Source organism: Taeniopygia guttata, chromosome 1A (genome assembly GCF_048771995.1).
Source record: "Taeniopygia guttata chromosome 1A, bTaeGut7.mat, whole genome shotgun sequence".
NCBI classification, from domain to species: Eukaryota; Metazoa; Chordata; class Aves; order Passeriformes; family Estrildidae; genus Taeniopygia; species Taeniopygia guttata.
In genome coordinates this window covers 61,646,382-61,670,682 of record NC_133025.1, presented here as the reverse complement: position 1 = coordinate 61,670,682, position 24,301 = coordinate 61,646,382, and the positions used below count along the sequence as shown (strand labels likewise).

General features: G+C 40.2%; 1 protein-coding gene across 2 annotated transcripts in view; it reads right to left on the bottom strand.

Annotated features, from left to right (window-relative positions):
- The window catches only part of VWF (von Willebrand factor), a 116,560-nt gene that overhangs the window by 45,746 nt on the left and 46,513 nt on the right, over window positions 1–24,301 (bottom strand). For both annotated transcript variants that reach the window (NM_001256234.1, XM_030289102.4), the window contains 11 exon segments: window positions 5,539–5,682; window positions 6,881–7,000; window positions 7,448–8,793; window positions 11,839–11,974; window positions 12,905–13,063; window positions 13,609–13,765; window positions 14,301–14,420; window positions 15,438–15,578; window positions 16,210–16,359; window positions 20,133–20,267; window positions 21,737–21,875. In NM_001256234.1, the coding sequence (NP_001243163.1) occupies window positions 5,539–5,682; window positions 6,881–7,000; window positions 7,448–8,793; window positions 11,839–11,974; window positions 12,905–13,063; window positions 13,609–13,765; window positions 14,301–14,420; window positions 15,438–15,578; window positions 16,210–16,359; window positions 20,133–20,267; window positions 21,737–21,875 (2,747 nt within the window).

The following is a 24,301-nucleotide window of genomic DNA, read 5'->3' as shown; positions in this document are numbered from 1 at the left end:
ACCATTCAGTGATTCTATACCATGGCAGCAGCAGTTGGATATTCAGTGAAAATCTTGACATTTTGGATGTTTTTCTACTTGCAACAAAGCACATTTTAAAACACCATTATTTGTTGGGTAATAGTGATTCCATTTCACAAACTACTGTTCCTGACCACAAAAAAGTAACTAACCTCAGGCATTAACTCATGTCCTACACAGCTTTCCTCCAATCCTTTCTACAAATGGCTCTGTGTCTGTCAAGGTAAATGTTAGATACAGCATGGCACATTAGCTAGAAATAACTAAGGATAAAACAAAATACAGCAAATAAATCTCACTATATTCAAAATCCCTGTGATTGCTCTAGGATGGTCACTGTGCCAGAAGATTGACTCATTTCCCTTTGGTCCTAACAATTACCAGAAAAAGTATTTAACTTTCAAACATATTTTGGGTTAAACTTTTGCACAGTAAGAATCACAAATGATTTTTCATTCATTTGTGGAAAGTGCTTGAAATTTCTTATTTGTTTTCTTCAATGACCCTTTGACTTTTGTGTGGTTGGTGTGGTCAGCAGCTGGTCCAGCTCCATTTTTCTTCTCCTCACATTAATTTTAAAAATGCTCAGAAACTCCATACATACTTTCAAACTGAAAAAAAAACAATCCATTCTTTTTATAATTTCTCATAAAGAAATCAAGTACTGTTGTAATAGAACCAGTGACTATTTCAAAGGCCCCAAAAGCAGTTACTCAATTTAATGCACGGAAAATTGGATTTAGCATAGTAAAAACACTTTGGATTTCTCCCTTTATTTTGAAGCCAGCTCTGGAGAAAAGAGCCAGGTGTCTGAAGACATCATCAAATGAACACTTTAGTCCTGCTAGAGGGATTCAGAAAGTCCCCATCTCAAGCTGGAAGCTGTCACTTCTCAGCTCTTTGCCTCTCCATCTCACCACAGAGGGAAATAACAAATCCCTCAGAGGCCACAATAAAAACTATTCACTGCTAAAATCAACCAACCTCAATATTTTCATACTGAGACACCACAGCACAACAGAAACCTGACATTTTCATATCAATAAAGGAAATATAAGTATTTACACTGAATTAAGCAACAGCATGCACAAGGCTTTATTAAGATTGGAAAGAGTTTTCACAGCATGGAAATATAAAGACAATCTCAGAATGGTTTGGGTTGGAGGGACCTTAGAGGACATCCAGTTCCAGCTCCCCTGTCATAGGCAGGAATATATTACTCTAGCCCAGGTTGTTTTCAGCCATTTTAACCCTTCCCTCAGCCCACCAAAGGTGCTGAGCCCCCAGCAGCCTCCCAGCTCAGTCAGTAGGGTATGACTGCCACTCACTGGGCATGTCCAGGGAAAAAAATGCAAATAAATAAAAAGTGAAAAAAAACCAACCAGTTGAACCATACAGGCTGCTTTAGAAAGAACAGACCAATCATTCCAAGCACAGAACAGCATCTTCTCCCCATCCTTCAGCGCTCATGTTTGGAATAATCATTAAATAATGACTGAACATTTGATGCTGAAATTCTGAGTCAGAAAGGCTTTTAAAGAACCTTTTCCTGGATGACTTGACACCTGATGGATTTTAAAGTTAGACTCGTATTCTGAAGTAACAACTCAGAATGGTTCACAGAGAGGTTCCTGCAAGGACTACAAGCTGACTAAATGGACATAAACAAGCTTTAAGGACAAAAGACAATCTGTTGAATAGGGTTGGAGATGTTTAGTAGGAGTCTAGAGGGAATTACACTAGATTCTGCCTTATTGAATAGTTTCATTAATGATTTGGATGGAAGAGTTAAAATGCGTAAAAAGGCATGTTAATCTGAATCGCAAATATTGGATTGGGAGCAATCACGGACATCATGGAATTAACTGAATGAGCACAAGGTACCCTAGAAATATTTCAAATATATCCAAGAAATAAAAATGAAGATTCATCCCAGAATTAGCCAATCTGGAACACACAGACATTTAATGTTTTGGTGGATGCCTCAGGGAAAGCAAAAACTTCCTAAGAGAAACATTTGCAATTACTTTCTTTAATTTTGTCGGAAACAAGGAACTAAATGTAAAGCCCCTTGAGGGTCTGTAGAGTTGCGACAGAGAGAGGTTCCAATTAGATGGAGGTTCCTGCTGGGAGCTTGTAATCTGTGCCTTAATTGGCCCTAGTGGTTTCTCTAACATTTCTGCAACATCTTGACCAGAAAAAGTACCACAAGAGATCTTAATCTCCCACAAATCCTGAAAGCAACATGGGAAAGAAACAAAATAATGATGGTTCCTCAGAAACTGAAGTGATACAGAAGCAACCAACACTGTCTGGTGTAAGTATTCCAGACTGCAAATACTAAATGAAGAACTTGTCTAACCAGGAACAACTCCCCACTATGATAATCACAGAATCATAAAATCACAGAATGGTTTGGTTGGAAGGGACCTTAAAGATCATTTCATTCCAACCCCCCTGCCATGGGCAGGGACACCTCCCACTAGATGAGGTCCATAATCCTGAAGATGGTCTTTGTATCTTAATTTAGGCTCTTCACTTGGCACCGAATTGGGATTTTTCACTGAAAATAGAAGATTATTTTAATTTTGAAACAAATCAGCTATTGAAAACTGATCCCACAGTGCTTTAAGCGGTCAGTTCTTGGCACATGAATATTGATATTTTGGCATTAACACACGTTGATTAACGTGTGCTGAACTTTACAGGAGCAGCACAAGCCTGTCAGTTCAACACCACTGAATGGAACAGGCCCCAAAAACCTCTCCTATGCAGGTCACAAATCCTGCATTTCTCTTACCACCAAGGGCTTCTGATGAACCCAGACTCCACCAGAAGCTCATTTAACTCACAAACCTTGTAAGAAATTAACTAGGGAAAAAAAGCAAACAAAAAATCCCTTGAAGGGCAGTGAATTAAAACAGCTCAGGGAAGATATCAGTGGTGCCCAAAATTGGCTTCAAAAAGGAGCTGGCACCATCAGTTCAGCAATATTTGTGGGGAACAAGTGAAAGCCTCTGTCAGTGGGTGGGAGCCCTCTGATCAGGACAGCTGCTGGCCTTGGGTGACAGGCAAGATTTTGGAAATTCAATACAGAGTGGATCATTTGGGGAGAGATATGAATAAGGAGAAATGCTGGGGGGGGGGGGGGGGGGTTGCTTGCAAAACCACAGGGGAGGCTTAGGAGAAAGACATTTATACCTTCTTAATCCTGACAACAAAGCTGAATGCTGCTAATCAAATATATTAATAATGATGGAAAGTTGGAGGAAGAATATAAATTTAGGATTTTTCTTTTTGGAGGGGGTAAGGAGGGAGATATTTCTTTCCCTAAACATGTTTTTATACAGCTGAGCCACGTAGAACAGACTTCCTCCAGGTTTTGAGGCTGAGGGAGGAAAATGTCAGTCTAAATGAGCGACTTTTACTAGGGCTATAAAGAAGCAAAATAATGTTTTTATATAGTGTTAAGCAGTATTTACTGTAGGGATTGCTCAATCTGCTCCCTGTGACTCTCCTAAACACCCACAAATGCAGAACAGAGACACATTTACATGATTTTCAGTTGTCTTGCACACATCACTTTAGTGTTTAGTTAGTTTCCTTTTTTTTCTTTTTCGGTTGTTTCTTATGTGAAGTTGTACACGATTTCATGATGTCTGAATAGCCCCAGAGCTGCTTCTTGATAGGTTACTTGAGCCAAAATTTGCCTCATGCTATTGAACGGCCCCACTGCTAAAGCATGAGAAAGACTTGTGGTATAACCTGCTCTTTCTTGTTCTTCTTATGCTCTCACATACTCAGTAGTTCTGCATTATTTCTTATTACTAAAATCTCTCCTAGAGTTTCATTATGGTTAAACAATGCAGGAAAGCTAATGCTTTCTACATTAAGTCTTTTGCAGCAGTAGCAACAATTGCCCTCTGCACATAGAGCTTTTTGGACCAAAATAGTATGATTTGGATAAACAAAGACGGAATCAAAATTTCACTGAATTTTTCTTCTACCATAGGGCAGCCAGGGCAAATAAGAAGAAACAGCTCTGGTCTGATAGCAATTATATTTTTTGATGGGTAAATTGAGATCAAGCAAAGGCTAGAAAAGATTTCCTAAGAAAATGCAGCATCCAGACTGGGCCATCTACACTGGCCAAGCAGCCTCAGCATTCCCAGAGGCCCAAGCACAGACAGAAGGGCCTGAGTGACCATGCACTTCCCGGGAATGCTGTCTCCTGCACAGCCAGCCACATTCACACACATCACAAGGTACAACACAGCACCATATTTTCGTGACTTCATTTGGGAGGAACTACTTCTACTCTATTCCACTTTGGTTCATTATACCACATCCTCGCTCATGGTCTCTGAGCATTTTCCAATGAGACATAAACAAATCACTAACGAGGATGTCATGTGGCTGCCTCTCCCATTTCATTTCCCAAAGGCCATGTTTGCTCTGTTTATCCTGCAGTTCCGTGTGGCTTTCTCTACACATTACATGGAAGGCTTCACAAAACTTATCTATTTGTATGCAACAATTCATCCCACAATGAGCCCATAGAAGTCTCATCAGCCATCTGGTATTTTTATTTTTCCAGGCTGAGAAAGCAATCAGAGCCAATCCTCCTGCGAACTATGGAAGTCAGGTTTTATTTCGCACTTTTTTGTACAAATAACTCGTTATAGTCCAAAGACCCCAAGAATCTGTGTATTCCTCAACTCTTACAGGACCCTGATGCTAGCTGGCTGCCAGAGTAAATGTGGTTCCAATCCAGAACAAAATTCTCAGGGTATCTGATGTAAGATGCTGTAGGAGAATCATTTATTGCTGAACCCTGCAACTGATATTTGTGTGTGCACCAAGTTTCCACAGACCAGTGGGAAATCTGACATTTTAGCACGTGAAAAATGAAGTGGACCTGTCAGTCTGAAACAGAAGATGGCATTTCACAAATAACTCTTCAGCTGAGGTGTTGCCTTAGGAAATCCTTGTTCTCTGCTCCCTGGCACCATCCCCAGTCTTGTGCCAGCCCAAGTCCCTGTAGAACCAGCATGGCAACTTGAATGAGGGACGTGAACCACGCAGAATATAACTCATTTTGCTATTTTTCATCCAGATGGGCTACAGTGGCTCAGCACAAACATCTGGCAAGGGCAGCTCCTGAAGTCAGCATGAGCAGTTCTGCTCCTAAGTGTCTGATCAACTAACCAGCACTGGAAGGTTAATGACCAAAGTCTTTACTTGTTAATTATACTTTGCTTGCTTGAAAGATAAAGAATGCAAATCCTCAGCATTACTTCAAGGCTTCTTTCCAAAATACATCAAAGACAAACCATAATTTGTGTAACCTATGAATACATTTTAATAGAGAAAATTGAACCATAACAAGAGGTTGAACCTTAACAGGAAATGCCACCACAATGACATAATTGGTGTTTGCAGCCAGCCTGTATTTAGCATTCCTTGGGGCTTTGTTCATCCCCTTGTTTAAACACCAATATTCACAAAATCACTCACCTAATCTTGTAGGACCTTGCTCCCTTTGTTGAATGGACTGCACCATCTCTACAAGCCTGTCAGTCTCTTGAGGCATGTTCCATGAAATTTCTAGATTATTTTCCCTGGCATACTGGAGAACTGACACATGAATTGAAGAATTGTCTGAAGCAGAAAATAAACACTTTAGGCAGTGCATGTGAATGTCTTAAAATAAATCTAAAGAAACATTGGCATTGTGATTTACAACTGGACAATGGTTTTCCATCAGAGTATGAAAAGATCAAAACTGAACTATTCCCTGATGAAAAAAATATGCAAGTGCTGCTGGAAACAGCTGGTTTTCTATCAGCATGCAGTATTTTAGCCCAGATCAATATCAGTAACTGGATAATTTTGTTTTATTGATCGCCATTCAATATTATTCCTTTTCCATTTTAAAACTGTAAACGTGCCCTCTTTTTTTTAACATGCACCTTGTTTTGCACAAGCAGTAGATTGATGCTCCATTTGTCAGATAGGCCAAGCTCCCTGGATCATTTCATGCCCAATTCCCTCTCTCATACAGCACTGGATGTGCATGGAACAAAATGAATCCAGGGAGCTGGACCTGTGAAGGGGAATGAAGATAAATTCCAAATTTTGCTTCTCTCTGACATCATGATTATACATTATGTAAGAAGTACAAATAAAACTATTAACAGGACATTTATAAAGACAGTTAAAAACACCAGATTTGCAAAATTGAACAAGGCAAAATGTTGTTTATAGTGATTTGCTATACTTCTTTTCATGGCCTCCTAATGAAAGCATTCATGTATAGAGCACAATGAGTCTTTATCAATGCTTTATAAGACATATATAAACACTACCAATAACAGCAGTTGCTCCATGGAAGTTTAATGCTGGATCAAAAAAATACAATTCTGACTAAAAAAAAAATGAAATCCATGATTGTTAAATTCTACTGGGAAAACACAGGATGGAGATGAACCTGGTACAACCCACACAATGTCTTAAACTGCTCCCTGTGCTACATGATCCCTTCATGTATGTGCAGGATACAATGCATTCTGCCAGGGGGGCTGCACTGATAATGACAGATAGGGAATGGCCTGACCAGAGGCATATCCCCTTATCAGCACACACTCTGCAAGCACAGTGAGCTAGCACTCCCAGAAAAAGCATCAGCCATCCCACATGGGTCAAGAAATTAGCATTGAGCAGTCAGTGCTTTGAGGGATTGGAATGAGTAATTTAAAATTAAGAATTGAAAAACCTCCACTGAGAAGCTTGTTTGTCCCCCATATGTAAAAGAATACAAAACATCTCTCTGTGTTTGAGCTGAAAGGCAGAGACATACCAGCTGCAACACTTTGAATAAATGCCCGCACAAATCTTTTCATTTCCTCAAATTCCAATGCTCCAATGTTTGAACTTCCATCCAGAAGGAACATGATGTCCATGGGTTTGTTGCACAACTCTGAGGGTGAGAGTGGGACGGTAAAAAGTTATTTTATATATAATTACCAAAAGTAGCATCTGCTAATGTGGTAGGAGCAGAAAGGGTGGGTCCAGTTGCATTTTGGGAAAACAGAGCAGGATAATGACCATTGAAACAATTAGTGATGCCCCTTTAATGAAAGCCTTGAGGTTCATATCCAGTGGGATATATAGATATTTCAATTCCTGCTTTTCTACCAAGTCTGTTTTACTCTCAGAGGACTAAAACAAAAAAACAAACAGCAGATGACAACAACAACAAAAGAACCCACCCCAAAACAAAAATAAACAAAAAAAAACCCAGAATATGACAGCAAGAAACCAAACCAGATAAGGGAACCTTTAAAAATTCAGTGATGCACAGGGTAAACAGAGGAGACTCAGCAGAAGAAAGAAGAAATCACACAGAAAATTCATCCAATCTTACCTGTGATTTCAGTCCAAAATTTCGTCCCATGAGTGCAGCACGACTGCAGCACTAATTCAGGTGCCTCCTCAATCAGTCTGTTGTAGCTATTCAGGATAATTGGGTCATTAGGCTGACTGATCTTTCTGAGTTCTTGGATATTGGCACCAGGGGTTATGCCTATGGGAATAACATTTATGCTCCTGGGAGGTCGTGTGATGACATCAGTGGAAGGACTGGATGACACCATATATACCAAGTGAGGAACATCTTGCCTGCCCCCATTCACTGATGTAAATGTATGTTTGGAAATATAATCGAGGGCGTTGCCAGTGTTGGTAGCCTTCCCTCCCTGGTAGGGTATACTCCTCACTTTCTCGATAATATTTTCCTTTGACTGTATTTCCCTAAAGGAATACTCCAGACTGACAGTCTCTGAATACTGCATGACTGTAACATGAATATCTTCCTGTCCCACGTTCATTCCTGTGACCACCTTCTCAATGAATTTCTTGACTCTATTGAAGTTTTCCTCCCCAACATTGTCAGATCCTTCCACAATAAAAGCAATATCCAGCCTGTCGGGATGGGACTTTTCTTGAAGAGGTGGTGGGGCTGTGAGTCCCAAAGGGGGAAGTATGACATTGGACATGGTTGGAGCAGATGTAGCTGGTAACAGAAGACTTTCTTCAGGTCCAAGATCACACAGGTGATCAATCAGGAAATCTCTCTGATCCATTAGCTCCAACACATTGCTCACTAGGAAAGCTCTGCTACCTGGAAACATCTTTGCCATGAATTTGACTTGCTCCACATTGATATGTGGCCCAATCCCCACAGGTATTACTGTGATGTCTCTATTCTTCAAAAACCCAAGCATGTCACGAATTTTTTTTTGAGACCTGCTTGCTATAAATATCACTGCAATTTTGGCAGCATTGGTCCTCTCTGCTTTTCCAAACACATGCAACGCAGTGTATTTAAAGACTTCATAGGCAGATGCTTCTTTATCACCTGTGTATTTTATGTTCTGGACAATTCTTCTCATCTGGGAATTTGTTTTGATATCTTTAAGGTTAAGATAGATGGTGGGACCGGCCCTATACACCAGAACTGACACTCGGATTTTTTTCTGGGAGATGTGGAGTCGTTTCATCACGCCAATTATGAAAGTCTTCAGCTGTTCAAAGTCCTCCTCTGAGAGTTTATTGGAGCCATCGATCAGGAAGGCCAAGTCCATCATCTTGCTACATGAGTATGCACTGGCTGGTAGCTCAATGTCCTCCTCTGGAATAGGTGTTGTTAGAGTTAAGGTATCCTCCGTGGGCTCACAGTCCATACAGGTTAAGTTCTTCCCTTCACACAGACTACAAAAATCATAAAATCAGAAAAACATCAAATTTAACTGTAAAAAGTAATGCTTATAACAACAAGTCATCCACAGGTTATAAAAGAACACCAATACAAAACCAAACATCTCAAAACCACAATTAAACCAAAACATGATGTGAATCATTTTTCCCCCACCCCAATTCCCCACAACTTCCCATATGGTATTGTGCACCTAAATCCTCTGTGTTCATGGATGTTTGTTTAGATCCAGGAAATGACCAACTATGCTGTGTTTGTCAGAAGAAACTCCTTAGAACAGTTTTTGGCAGAAGGGGTAAAATCTGTGTCTAGAAACTGCTTAGGAACCACTGAGTATCAGCAGTACAGCAACCTACAGGCCACTGGTGGACTGAACTGGCTGATCTGGTCTGCTTCACAAGGAACAAAAACATGAGACAAACTGCAGGCAACAAACACCACCTAAAATCCTCGCCTAGGAGAGATGTCTTACCTCTGATATGACTCAGCAAACTGTCTGCAGGGGCCAAGTTTACACAGATTTTAAGCTTACTGAAATTAATAATCTTTGTTTTACCTCTAAAGTGCTCTACATTCCTCGTGGGTTTTTTTTTTCCTGACTTCATTTTAGTTTGGATACAGCTTTGGCACATGTTCATCCTCCACTGTTTCTTATGTCTCTCTAACCTTCCTATTATTTACCATGATTTCTTCTTCATTACAGTTTCTCATATTAAATGCTTTCTTTCAACCCTAGATGTTATCTCCTTTTAGTCCTGAGTCTTCCCTCACCATTTCTACCACCTCCATTAGTACATTTTCTCCTTCCCCTTTCCACTTCAGGTCCCAATTTTCTTTCCCTTCCTTATCTCTGCATTTTCCACTATTCATCCTTCTGCATCACCATGAGCTTTTTCACCTCTTTCAACCGTCCAGCTTTTATGAACTCATTTAAAATTCATCTATCTTTAGCAAGACTTTAACACTTCTGCCCTTCTAATTCCCGGCTGCTTGCTTCTCTTAGAATCACAGAGGGGTGTGGGCTGGAAGAAATCTTTAAAGTGTATCCTATCCAACTCTCCTGCAATGAGCAGGGACATCTTCAACTAGAACATGTTGCTAAGAGCCATGTCCAGCCTGACCTTAAATATTTCCAGGGATTGGACATCCACCACCTCTCTGGGCAACCTGTGCCAGTGTTTTACCAACCCCTTTGTTAACTTCCTCCTTAATCTCATATAAATTGAGCATCCTTCAGCTTAAAACCATCACCCCTTGTTCTGCCCCAACTGGCCCTGCTAAAAATTTTGTACCTATCTTCCTCTGGGCTGAAGCACTGGAAGGTCACTCTAAGATCTCCCCAGACCCTTCTCCATCCTGAACAATCCCATCACTCTCTGCCTTTCCTCACAGGAGAAGTGTTCCAGCCCTCTGACCACCTTCACTTCTCAGAGAAAAGAACGTGCCTGCACTCAGGCACAGGGTGGAACAGAACCAGTCCATATATTCCCTTTGTCTTACTGGACAGTCCAAGGAACAGAGTAGGAAAAGGTTACAAAAGAGCAACCAAGCAAAAATGCTTGTTTGCACTGCCAGTGAAAACCCAGGATGTACAAACTACATGAGTCAATACTGGAAGAAGGTGCCATTTTCCAGGAAAATACTTGACTTTACATGTGGCACCTTCATTTAAGTTCTCTTAATAGAAGTATTATGTTCTTTTCAAGCTCATTTTAGTGTCTTCCTAATTGCAGAATGCACAGCTACTTTTGGCATTAACATACAGCAACAGAAGATTTATTATTCTAATCCTAATATGAACAAGACTTCTAGTTTCCAATTTCCTTTGGATGTTTGCTATGAAATTCATTTTTGTGCAATATTTTCTATTGTTTGTACAGATGGTGTAGGCATCTAAATTAGGTGACAGCTATGCAAAAGGATGTTTCCCTAGTGAGGTAAGTTTTCCTAATGTTCTGAAATCTTTTCTGAGCAGCAGCCAGTGTATCAACATTTAAGATAAATTATTATTAAGGACTAAAAAAATTAGAGAACATAGACTCATTTAAGAAGATTCTTTTTTGACCTTTTGATGGGCTCTTCACGTATATTGTTAAGAAGTTTGTATTTAATAAATCAGCCTAGCAGTCTCATGCCTTGGGTTTATAGCTCAGTTGCACGCCAGCCATGGCTAGAGACCAGGAATTGTAAGTTTTTACCTATTCTGAGCTTCTGTGAGGTTCAGAGCACTTGGAGCTAAGGTGTTGGTCTGTGCTAATAGCTGCTGCAGTTTTACAACTCAGTTTCCATTAAATCCGATCAATTTACAAGTCGGAAAACTCTCTTTTATTCACGGCATTATATGTCACTAGTGAAAATATCTATCCATGTTCCAGGCATCCAGAGAATTACACATTTTCATAATATGCACAGGGCATTAAACAAAATGCAAACAGTCTCTGCTGCATTGCAGCAGAAGGCCCTCATGCTGCACAGTGCACAGCACCACATTCCCTGCCATTCATTTCATCCTATTTGGAAATGCCTGTATGCAGGATCAGACCATGAGTTTCACCTGAATATCTCATGGAAATCGGTTTTCCAGTAATGGGACAGAACTCCAACTGCTAATAATCTCAGCAAGTTCTAGACTGAGTGCACATTCAGATCTTGCACTACACACAGAAAATTTTTAGTGCTGGCAGAAGGAAGGAATCTGACAGCTTCATTGATGTTGAATCACACATTGCACAAAAAGAAGTGGAACATGTGAAGACAGTAGGGCCACCAACACATGGGAAAAGGCCTTTTTTTGAAAGGCATTTATAGATTTCACTCGCTTCAATTCAGTTGACATCCTATAATCCCTATTGCTGTCATTGAAAAACTTCAGCTCTGGGTTCTCTGTGAAGGGGTATTGACATAAAAGATGGTTTCCAAGCTTCTTTTTGAGTAATACATTTAAAGTTACATCCATAAACTTATTCATGAGGATGTACTTCATCTCTGACTGTTCATCCTACACAAGAGGGAAGCTGGTTCCCTGCACAACCCCGTCATACCAAGATTGACAGTGCTGTGGATCATCTCTGTTCAAAACTACTCTCCTTCCATGTGGGATCCTGTCACCTCCAACTGCACACACGGGACAGTCTTCTGGACTGACACAATCCAAGGACAGCTCATCAAGGATTTTCCCTGTTTCAAAACAGCAGAGCAATGTGAAATGCCAGTTTTCATTAACTGTAAAACTATTCATGAAGTTAAAAACAAAACAGTTCTTCTGAGGTGGGCTCAAACCTCCTGAATACTTTCCTTGGTGTTGTGGCCACTGCCAGTTTGACACAGAAAAGTATCTCCATCCTTCATAATGACTTTTATTTAGATATTGAAAGCACCTAACCCAGTGCATACTTGCAACAGCCAGCACCACACAGAAGGTAAATATATCTTTAGAACAAAGCATGGAAGATTTCAGGGTATTAGTAACATCAGGGGAAAATGGAATTTACCATTTTACGTGTATATTATTTATTTCTCCTCCTATCCTCTACCTTGTTCTGATCAGAAATACCAGGGCCCAGAATAGCTACTCAGGATCTTAAAATACCTTATTGCTTCCCTTCTTCTCTTTCTTCTCCCTGTCCCATATTTCCCATATTTTTTCCTTTCCCTTTTCTACAAGGTAGTTGTTGGAATAGTTAAGCTGGAAGCTCATGCTTATGGGAGGATGCCAGCTGGGCACTCTCAGGAGCATCTTGGACGTAATAAGCAGGTGAAGACAATGGGTTTCACTGCTGTAGCTGCTCTGAAGCACAGCATTTTATCAATTTCCAGCATAAATTCATACTCTGATCACAGAGTCAACAATCTGTGCTCCCACACAGCCCCAAATCCTCCAGCCTCATCAAGCTGATCCCATCCTCTCTCATCCTTGCTAGCAGGGGTTCCATACTCTGCTTCTGGGCACCATTTCATGCCCTCCACACACTGTGCCCATTTTACACACCCAAACTGAGATGCTCAACAACCTCCCTCCTCAGCCAGTAAGGAATTGTGGTGAAAACATATCAGTGAACCTGTTAAGAAGAAGAAAACCTGTTTAAATAATTCAAAATATTGACTTACCTGCAGGACAGTGCACGTGGCATCCTTCCACACACTGCAGAGGACACTCCAAAGCCTGGGGGTGTTGGCATGTGACAGGACAAGCAGGTCCACAGCTGTTATATCTCCATTCACACTGATAATCTAATTCCTGATTATTCAGATCCTCACAGCTTTGTGCTATGCAGGGACAGAATCAGAGGAAAAAAAAAAAAGTCCAACCAGAGTGTATATGCACCATGCCACTCAGAACTATGGCACCAAACATTGTACAAAGTGGACCACATATATCTAGAAAAACAAATATTTCCACTTTTAAATGAAGATTATTTTACTACATTCTTGTTTGACTACAATTAGGGCAGACCACCTTTTCACACTTACATATTTTTTTCATGCAATGAAATACTTGCTTTAGACCAGAAATTCTTAGGGTTGATAATAGCAAGTGCAACACAACCCCAAACTGTAAATTTTAATTAATGCACATGTACATATATATTACTGAAACTATTTCTTTTGCTAGGTTTTGTACCAATCCCCTAATTGATGGAACAGGTTTGCCAGCAGTAGAACAGGGATGGGAGTGTCAGAGAGAGCTGTTATCCCAGTCCCATTAACGTGAAATTCTCTGGATGTCAGTGGGAGCAGAGATAAATCTGACCAGTCTGAGCCAAACCCTGGCATGTTTGCAACCAGTTGTGCCTCGTGCTTTGTGTACTTACGGCACAGAGTGGGTGACCTCCAGTGAACAGCCACCCCTTTCTGCGCGCAAGCATGCGCGTAAGCCGCCACGGCGTCACAGAAACACGCGCAGTCCCCAACAGACTCACAGGCACACGTGTCATACAGGCAAATGTCAATGTAGGGCTCTGGATTCACCTGCAGGAGAGAAGGGCAAAGGACACTCCGAGTCCATCTCCTTCCTGTACACATCGTTAACCTTCAGATGGTTTGGCTGCTCCGCTTGCCAAGGGTCAAGGCGCCACATAAATCAGTGCAAATCTTCTGCAAGGACTGCAGTTTGCAACCACTTAATATTTTTAAGCCTTGTCCCTATCCCTCTCATGCAGCAGCTTGGATATAACAGAGCCTGAATGGTATTGCATTGGCTCAACTCCCCCTTCCCTCAAATCTCAACCCTTAGGCTTCACTTCATGTGCAGTCCCTGGACCATAAAGTAAAATTTCCCTTGGGAAGAAGTTACTTCATAGCTTAATAGGTCTGTTTTCTCATAAAGCTGCATTTTTCCACAAAGCCTCCACTACAGGACAAGGTGAGAGAGGAGAACACCAGCCAAGCCTTCACCAAGTCCCATGTGCTGTCAGCATAACCACACTTTCTCCCTCAGCTGTAATCAATGCCAGCACAGATCATGCAGGATTGAAGAAAGTGAAACACGTGACCCAATACTCACCAATTTCGTGCATTCTTCAAAGACACTTCCAGACAAAATGCTGCATGATGATTCTACCATCATCTGCTTCACTATGTTTCCACCACACAGTGGAGACATCAAGGTCTCTTCCAAGCTGGGCTTAATATTGTAAGAGACAAGCAGAGATTGCATTAGCCTTGTCTTCAGGACCTTGGGACTCTTCAAATTGAAGAGACTCACTAGTAAAGGAAATTGTTCCTTTGAGTAAAGTTTCAACCTGTTGCACAACACACACAGATCCTACTGCAGCAGAGCAGATCACCTCCTTGATTTTCTCCAGCTCTTTCTTGTACCCTGAAGTTTTAACTCAGATTTAGATGACAGGAAACCCACTGTACCAAACACCCAACCTGACAAATGATCATCCACACTCCTCAGAAGGTCCATGAGACTTAAAAATATGATCAGATTTCAGCAGGCAATACCCAAGGCTGCTGCTGAATAAAAATAGTTCAGTGATCTTCCCTCCTCCCACTTAATTTATCTAAGAAGAAGGAGCACTAGTATTGACACAGAATTTAACACAGCAACACCCTGCAGGTCCTATCCTGTGCCTATGACACTGAAATAAGAAGCTGCTCCTTCTCAGTCTGACCCTGTGGCCTCACTCCTCAGTACTGCAACTTTTTATTACCCTTCAGTCAAATGAAAAAAAGTGACAAAAAGAGATAATCATATAGAAAGAAATTAACTTGTGCATTCCATTGTTCGTAATGGAGAGACTAAGATCTGGGATACAGAAATTTGAATAGGGAGAAACAAAATTTTTATTTAACTTCCCCTGACTGAAAATTGCAGCTGTTTTTTTAAGATTAAACTCTAAAATGAAATTTCCAGTGATAGCTGGATTTCAAGAATCTGAGCTGGATAACTCTAGGAACAGTCTCTACCGTATAAATTAGCTATTTTAACATTCCTCTGAAGCCAGACAGCCCAGAAGCTTTACATAAGTTAATTGACCTTTTACCAGATTTAAAGAAATAATATTCTTTGGCAAAAATATGAGAGAAGGAGTTAATTTCTACCTATTTTAATCCTTCCAAAGCTCTTTGTCCACTTTTCGCTGATACTGTAACCCACACTAATAATTAGTTTTCACACTTCATTCACAATCACCTTTGCAACGTCAGCACAGCGGGAATTAACTTTCCAAGAATTCCCAAAGTCCACTGGATCTACTTCAAGATGTTCACTGCTGCTGGTCAAATCATTGTTTTGGATTCCATCAAAATTTCCACACAGACCACACACTTGATCCTTGTAGGGAAAGAAGCACAGAAAGCATTAATCTTACAACTGTAGACTAGCTTGGGGTTTTGTTAACAAGACTTTTTAGCCTGGTGCTTTAATGTCATGAGGTTCAAAACCTGAATTACCCATGGCCTTGCCAAGGCCACTCAGACAGAGTCTGTTCTCAGAGAATGTGTAGCTCCCATTGCCACTCTGCTTTGCTGAAAGCAGGACCACACTGTCCCCAAGGACTCCAGAAAGAAGGACTGATCTAATCAGCAGTGCCCAGTGGCTCTCTTTGGAGTGTGTCCTTACAATCCCATTTTATTTTTCGAGATTGCTGTCCTATCACCATCACCAGTAAATCTGCTCTTATGCTGCTCTTCTTGAACACAGAAGAAATCACTTATGGTTATTCTGAGGCCCCACAGCACTCATCCTTTCTGTTGTAACTCATTTCCAATGATCCAGGATTTGGTCCTTATAGTTGAACAACCAGGAAAATAAGGCAGTCCTACAGTATTTTTGAACAAGTACCTAATATACCACGAAAATCTGCATTAATTAAAAAAAAAAAAAAAAAAAAAAAAAGCATTCCCCAGGGACAGGTTAAGTGCATTCTTTAGTGAGAATAAGAGGTGAAGCAAAAACCACTTACTTTGAAATTGCCTTTTAAGATAATGGAGACTCCCATAGCCAGGTCCCAGGTCACACTGATGCTTTTGCCCAGTAAAATGATGTAATAACGGCCAGACTTGATGACATCTAAATTATCATTTTCACCCTTAGGAGGTACCCTGATGTTTACCTGAATGAGAGAAACATATTGTGCTATCAGCAATGTCTCTAATTATTTTTTAAGGTAGGTTATTTTCCCAGTGAGACATGTCTTCCAATCATGCTGTTCTCGGGAGAGTTTCCATACACTATCCAGAGAAAACCAGAAAATTTGGGATACAAGTACAGCATTTCAATCTCATCCCATTTCCAAAGTCTTGGCATGTGGTCCCAGGGCATGCCAATATATGAACTGGGGCTGATAAAGATAGGGTATAGTCAATTAATCACCAGTTTGGTATTGGTCACTGGTTCACTGAATAATTACATGTTGGTTCAGGCTTTTTTTATTTCAGCTTTTTAGGAAACTTAACAATTCTGTCCTTCTGGTTCCAGTGTAATGAGAACTGGAATAACCATATCAGTGGCCTCTGAAAGACCAGTCTTATTCTGGAGTCAGGAAGGACCTTCTTCCCAACCAACTGCACCAACAGGAAAAATCCAGAGAGATTCCTTTCAGTGTCTATTCATTTTTTCCATCACTTTCCCTTCCTCTGTGTGCCTCTTTCTTTTTCCATCTGGCTGCAAATTCACTGCCTCCAGCTACTAAGAATTTAAGAGATTAATTTAAAATGCTCCCTTTCACACCACAATTCCCTTTCAATGGGAACTTTAATAGGAATATTAAACATATTTGAAAAGAAAAGTCTGGCATGGCTGTTACTTTAAGCACCATATTAATGCATTAACTGCTTAGTTCTTGAAGAGGCAGATGGAAACTTTTAATCAGTACAAATAGCAATTAATATAAAGGAGAAAGAAGAGCCCAGAAACCATTTACCCACTCCCCTACTTTGAGGGCAAAATATTTCCTTATCCCACTATTCTTTCTTGCTCAATTCAGTAAAATCTCAGCACAGAATTTAATCTCTGAGCTATCATCAGAAACATTTATCCTAGAGAAGACAGTTTACATCTTCCATGGATTTCCTAAAGAAGGTCTTCAATGTCTTTAGGGAAGACATTAAAAGATTTTTTTAGGTATCTAAATATTTTTAACTTTCACCTATGCCCAACATATTACTACACAGTATAGTCACTTGACCACTTAAAATTCCTAGAACAGTCTTTGCCTTTCCAAATTCAGAGGGTTCCAAAACACAGAAGAGGACAAAGTTCAGCTGGGAGGTTGACCTAAATTACAGAATTTTTATGTTTATGGAGGCTTTTTGCCCAACCATGAAGTCATAAACTTTTGACCTTGCAAACTTGCAGATTTGTTTCAGAAAATCAAAAATTATTTCATTTTGTTTTAAATGTCAGCCAGAACTGTAACATGTCAATTAAATCGCCATTTACTAGCAGCAGTAGAAGCTGCTCTCAAAACATATCATCTCAAAACAATGTTAATTGGAAACATTTTAATGGCTAAAAGAATACCTGATTCTTCTGCTTGCTTCTAAGGATTCTTGTGGAAAAAGAGAGTAGAAAGTCATTACTGAATAAGAATTTTCCTAGGAATCTCCATATCAGTTGTTTTTCCTTAATGTCTATTTTATTTGTCGTTATTTCTATACAAACCTGCTCTAAATATTATTACACTGAGCTTTAAACTCTCCGTAAAGACAACTGAAAATTCACTCAGAGTCATGTGGACAGTGCTATAATACAGACCTAGGTCTTACAAGGACAAGCTCCCTCAGGAACCAAACACCCTCTGATGTTGGAGCTGCTGGATGCCTAAATCACCTGCTGCTTTCTTCTGGCCCTTTCTTACACATCCAAATGGAATCACAGCTTTTCTGAAAATCTGTCACCTAAAGAAGCTTTCAGACAAAGCCCAGCTAGATGGAATCATCCCTGCACTGCTATTCACCCTCAGCCAAGCCAGGGATTCTTTAGCAGTAGAACTGAAGAACTGGACAACCAGTATGTCTTGTGTTCATTTCTGCAGCACGCAAAAGCCTGTATGGATCCTATGCTGTCAAGGTGTACTGCACAGACACCTTTAATAAAGGCCATGTTTTTGTGTTCCTGCCAAGCCTCAGTGGCAATTTGCAGGCAATTCCAAACCTGATACAGATTTGTATGCTCACCCAAAACAAAGCAAATAAAGAGTGGTTTTCACGATTCACTGGGAATATTCTTGCAAATGGCTGGTCCAGATGCCAGCTCAGAGCACAGGACTTCTGAAAAGGCAGCGACTGAAACAATAATCCACTGCACCCCTGCAATGGCTGAGCTCACAGGCAGCGAGGATTGTTACAGTGCTCGAGGCAAAGGGCTAAACTCTGCCCTCTGTAAAGCTCATTTTGTGCTGGGAAGGGACATGGGAGGTGGAAACGATTTTTGATCAAGTCTTCCATGTTTGTTGGTAGCAAAAGGGAAGAAAAAGAAGAATATAGTCAGGGGGATACTCCATTCAGCAATTTAACAGGGCAAACGACAGCTGACATTCCAGTATCAACTTCTTGGAGCAGTGACCCCTTTTTTGTGTGTGTGCATGTGTGTGCTCAGTCCTTCAGGTTGCTCAATTAGCTGTGATGTTTCACTAGCCACAGGTCAGTCATCTCTTAGCCCTTCCTTGCACTTCAAGGTGCTGGAAACAGGCTTTGACAAACCATGTTTAAAAAGGGTCTGGGGTGCCCAAAAAATTTACTTCCACATTCACGAAAAACACCTAGAATGTGAGGAAGAGCTTTTTATCAATGAGAAAAAGCCTGATTTCTAACATTTCCTTGAGCCCAATATTGAAGGAAAGTCTATGTATTTGAGGAAATATAATTTACAATGGTATTGCCAGATTTGTGGGCAGTTACAACAATGAAGCAACATGGTTATGATTACTTTAAGATCAAAGATTATATTAATAATCAAAAGTAAAAAGGCTGATTGTGGTTATTGGGAGTAATCTTGCAACCTTCTTAACACTGAGGAGTTTCACACTGTACTCTTCTTGTTTCAATAAAATTTTCATGGTGCTTGTTTTTCAGCTGAGTCACTTTTACCTAAATGCAATGTAAGCAGATTATAGAATATGTACCCAGACAAAAACATTACTTTCTCTTCCATCTTTTTCCTTTCAAGCCTATTTTTCCCCAGGTTTAAGTACAGTACATGGAGCTATAATTAAATGTGGAGCTGTTGGAATGAGTCCAGAGGAGGCCACCAAGATGATCTGAGGTCTGGAGCACCTCTGTTGTGAAAACTGACTGAAAAAGTGGGAATTGTTCCCTGAAGAAGGGAAGGTTCCAGGGACACCTTATTGCAGTCTCCCAATAGCTACAATGGCTACAAAAGAGCTGGAGAGAGACTCTTTGCAAGGGTCTGGAATGGGACAAGGAGAATGACCTCACACTGACAGAGAGGAGGGTTAGATTGGATATTAGGAAGAAATTCTTCCCTTTGAGGGTGATGAGGCCCTGGAACAGGTTGCCCAATCCCTGGAAGTGTTCCAGGCCAGGCTGGATGGGGCTCTGAGCAACCTGGTATAGTAGAAAGGGAGTAGAACTGGGTAATCTTTTAGGTCCCTTCCAACCCAAAACATTCTATGATTATCTGAGATAAACTGGTTGGCATCAAGAAATAGCAGGAATACCAAAACAGCAGAAATACCAAATAGCAGAAATACCAAAAAACATTATACCTCTGGAAGCAAAATGGTTAAATATAATCCTGCTAACCTGATAATTTTATGATCAAGAACCTCTGAGTGTGAGGTCATTCATGCCTCAGCTTATTGAAAAATCTGAAATTGTTTTCCCCAAAAAAACAGGAAGCAAAAGGAAAAGAAAGAGTACATACGTTTCCATTGAACAGCTCTATTTCCCCTCCTTCATACAAAATGATAACCTTTTTGGTGCACTTTTCTCCAGTGAAGCCACAACCTTCATTTGAAATTAGTATCTGGAATGTTCCAGAGTCACCCTTGCAGAAATCCTATCAGATAAGAAAATAAATGAGTCAGTAATGCAGAGTACTTGAAAAACACACATAGGGAAAAACACAGAGAAAAAAGAAGTCTCAAACACTGTAATCTGTGGTCACTAGGATATATATTGGCATGCCAACTGTTCCCATGTTCATTTATTTTATGCTTAGCACTGATATTCATGTGTTTCATCCTTTAAAGAGTGAGGCACACATGCATAATTTGGAGAGTATTTTTTGGCAGGGAGAATCCACCATGTTACAGTATCTGGGATATTTTAAAATGTCTGATAGGCACAGGGCACATCTGAATACACAGCTTAATGTATTGATTTTCTTCTAAGTCCAATATTTCTGAGATCCTTGGAGAGTTCCTACTACATTTACATGATGACGCACATCTCTCTGGCCTTTCAGATTTTATTTTTTGGTAGCGTTCATTTTTTTCAGTACACACCTTTTAAGAAAAAGGCCCTGTGTGGAGCTCTCTGTGTCTGTCATTTAAGGAAAATGGATCTGAATTCCATTTTAAGTAGTTTTGTAGTAGCCTATGGTATTGCTGCCCATAAGATCTTTACACAGAGCTCTTAGAAGTACCAAAGCCATCACTCCTCAAACATAATCCAGCTGGAATCAAGGTGGAAGCATATTTCAAAGACCTAGGCAGAGGCAGGTCACACATTTGTCCCTAACTGCAAGAAGGAATGTGACTCATGAGGACTCTGTGGGGAAAATAGTAGCCCACCCAATAAACACTTCCCACTGTAACTGCAGAATATTGTTGTTACCCACCAGCAGTGAATCCCTCTAGTTTTAGACCAAATTTATAGATAAATCCTTATTTGCACAGACATTTCTAAAGACACAATAATTTGCATGCAGACAAGCCTTTATCTTAGTTAACTCTAAATTCTGTCTGCTTCCACAAATCAAAAGTTGGTTTTAGTGTGCTCTGCCTTTATCCCCCTCTCCTCCTTGCTGTGAGGAAAATGGATATTGTCAGGGGACTCCAAGCAGGTGGTGTATGAACAAGACAGGGACCATGCTGAAGGGAATGAGCAGAGCCTGTGCTCTGGGTATATTTAGGGAAGGTTCACCGAGCATTCCTTGTCTCACTTAGCTAGACAGCAAGCTACACTACAGGATAAAAAGGAAAAGAAGAAAACATTGATTTATGGATAGCCGGAATTCCATTTTAGAGATGAGATTCAGACAGCTCTGCTCTGTACCAAGGTGCTCTCATAAGGTTCACGATGGCCAGCTGGACACATGACAGCCTGACATAGAACAAAATTCACTCTTCAAAATTCTCAAGACATCTCTGAAGACATTAATAAGCTCTATTTTTCTCTAGTATACATCTGGCTCAGTAATTAGAAATAGTTAATTGTGATTTATCCAAACATTGGGCTCCTCACCTGGTGTAAAACTGTTTTTATATGATCAGGCAGCTTTAGCATTCGACATGCTCTTCTTACCTGAGCTAGTACATACTGGCAGTTTCCTGGAAACCTGTATTTCAATCCATCAAATGTCAAGTAATGAGCTGTACCAATAGCAGTGCAGGTGCCATCACAGAGATTTTTGGTGCATTCCCACTTCCTCCCCTGGCACACGCTGTAACAGAGAAAAGGGGGGAGTGACAGTTGTCCTTATCTCAATGTAAGCAACAAGCAAGAGAATGCAAAGTGCTTTAGGCAAAGTGAAAGTGCCACAGTCTCTGCCTCCAGGAGCTCTCTACCAACAGATGAGAGGCTCTCTCATTAACATAAATCAGCATATTTTAGCAGTGACTGCATAAATCCAAATAATGCATTAAGATTAAATGAATAAGGAATGTGTTTCCCTGCTTCTTACAAGCTGCATGTAGGACTCTGGGTGGTTTGAATTTCCCTGTTACAAAACAGGTCAGGACAGAGTCTGCTGGAATATTATTTTATACTAGAATTTGCTGGAGTATGCTTTTATACTAGAATTTTATTTAGGATATGCTGCTCTGCTCCAAGTACCCTTTCAGCAAAACAGAGCATCCACCACTCTGGCCCTTTTCCAGAAATATCCTGGAGGAGCACAACCTTGCTACAGAAGCTGCAAATATGGAAGGAGAGCTCTCCCTTGACATCCACAGGTTTTGATCAGTGAAATAAATTGATCTGCTAACTAGCAAAAGACTGAGCAAATAAAACTCAGAATCAGTGGAGAGTAAGAATACCATTTGACACAACATCTAATAATAATTTAACCATTATGCTGGAGGATGGCAAAACATGCATCCACTACATGCTCCATGAATGCAGATGGACATCATCACTGCCCCAGGAATTTTCTAACCAAGCTCTGTGAGGGCAGGGAAAGAATTCTAGCCATACTAGACATAAAAACTCAGGGATAAAAAACTTGAAGTACTTTCCCAAGATCAAATTGCTATCTGAAGGAAAAACTGGGCACTGAACCAAGATCTCTAATAATGTCTTAACCTGAGCATAGACATTATTTAATCTTGATAACAGTTCACATCACAATAAATATTGGGCAAAACATTTTCTTCAAAGAATGAAACTTTAGTAGCATGAAATCTCTTGCCCCCTCTCCTCTGCTAGCAGTTAGACAAGAGCAGTAAATACATGCATGGACAGATTATAAGGGACATGGGGTAGTTAAATTCAGATTAGCAAATTTCTGCAGTGCACTGCTGCACAAGTGTGACTCCAAAATTTTCATTGAGCTCCACAATGAATTCCCAACACATTGCATAACAGAAGGTTTGCCACTGGCTTAGGCTTGGAGACATTCTGCTGTTCATGAATTAGGGTCTCCCATATGTCAAGTTGGACGTAAACGCCAAATCTGACACCTCTGGCTCATATATTGCCTTTGCAGGTGTTCACATCTGGCTAGAAACAAGTGAGAACGAGAACTCCTGCAACAGCAGTACAAAAAGCAAAAACAAAAGAAAAGGAAGACCTCGACCTCCAAAATGCAGACTCTCAATTCTTATTAATTCTCAAAGCAATAGTAATTTCCTATATCACTTTCTAAATGACATTTGACTTGATATTTGCTGAGAACTATCAGGAAATTTTTCAAAGTCATATTGTGCAAAAAAGCTCTAGTAACATTTTTGAAGGGACCTTATCTCCAATTTTACTTCCATATTCACGAAAAACACCTAGAATGCGAGGAAGAGCTTTTTATCAATGAGAAAAAGCCTGATTTCTAACTTTTCCTTGAGCCTAATATTGAAGGAAATTCTATGTATTTGAGGAAATATAATTTACAATAGTATTGCCAGATTTGTGGGCAGTTACAACAATGATGCAACATGGTTATGATTACTTTAAGATCAAAGATTACATGAATAATCAAAAGTAAAAAGGTTGATTATGGTTATTATGAGGAATCTTGCAACCTTCTTAACACTGAGGAGTTTCATGCTGTACTCTTCTTGTTTCAATAAAATTTTCATGGTGCTTGTTTTTCAGCTGAGTCACTTTTATCAAAATGCAATGTAAGCAGATTATAGAATATGTACCTAGACAAAAACATTACTTTCTCTTCCATTTTTTTCCTTTCAAGCCTATTTTCCCCCAGGTTTAATTACAGTACATGGATTCACAATGTTATATGTAGCTGCAAAGCAAAGAAATTCAACAAAACACTGGGAGATTAATATTTCCATACAAAACCTTCATCCAAGGCTAACTCATGCTAGTTACTAGTGGTCCCATTAGTTAAAAAATGAAAAGCTTGAAATCACTGTTATTCAAAGAGCAGTGTACCGAACAAAAATCTAGCATTGGACTCTCCAGTGGTGCTGATTCTCTGACCCACCTCCAGTCAGTCATACAGAGGATGACAAACATTGCTCCTGGGGTTGCTACAGAGCTGGGCAGGAACTTTTAGGGTAGAATGCACAACAGATTCTCAAGTCTGAGTTCAAAAAACTCCCAGGATTTTCACAGCACTGGTGGCTGAATGTCCTACACCCTGGACTCTTGGAGCCCTGAAGGAAAAGAGACACCATTCCCCCACCACACACAGGA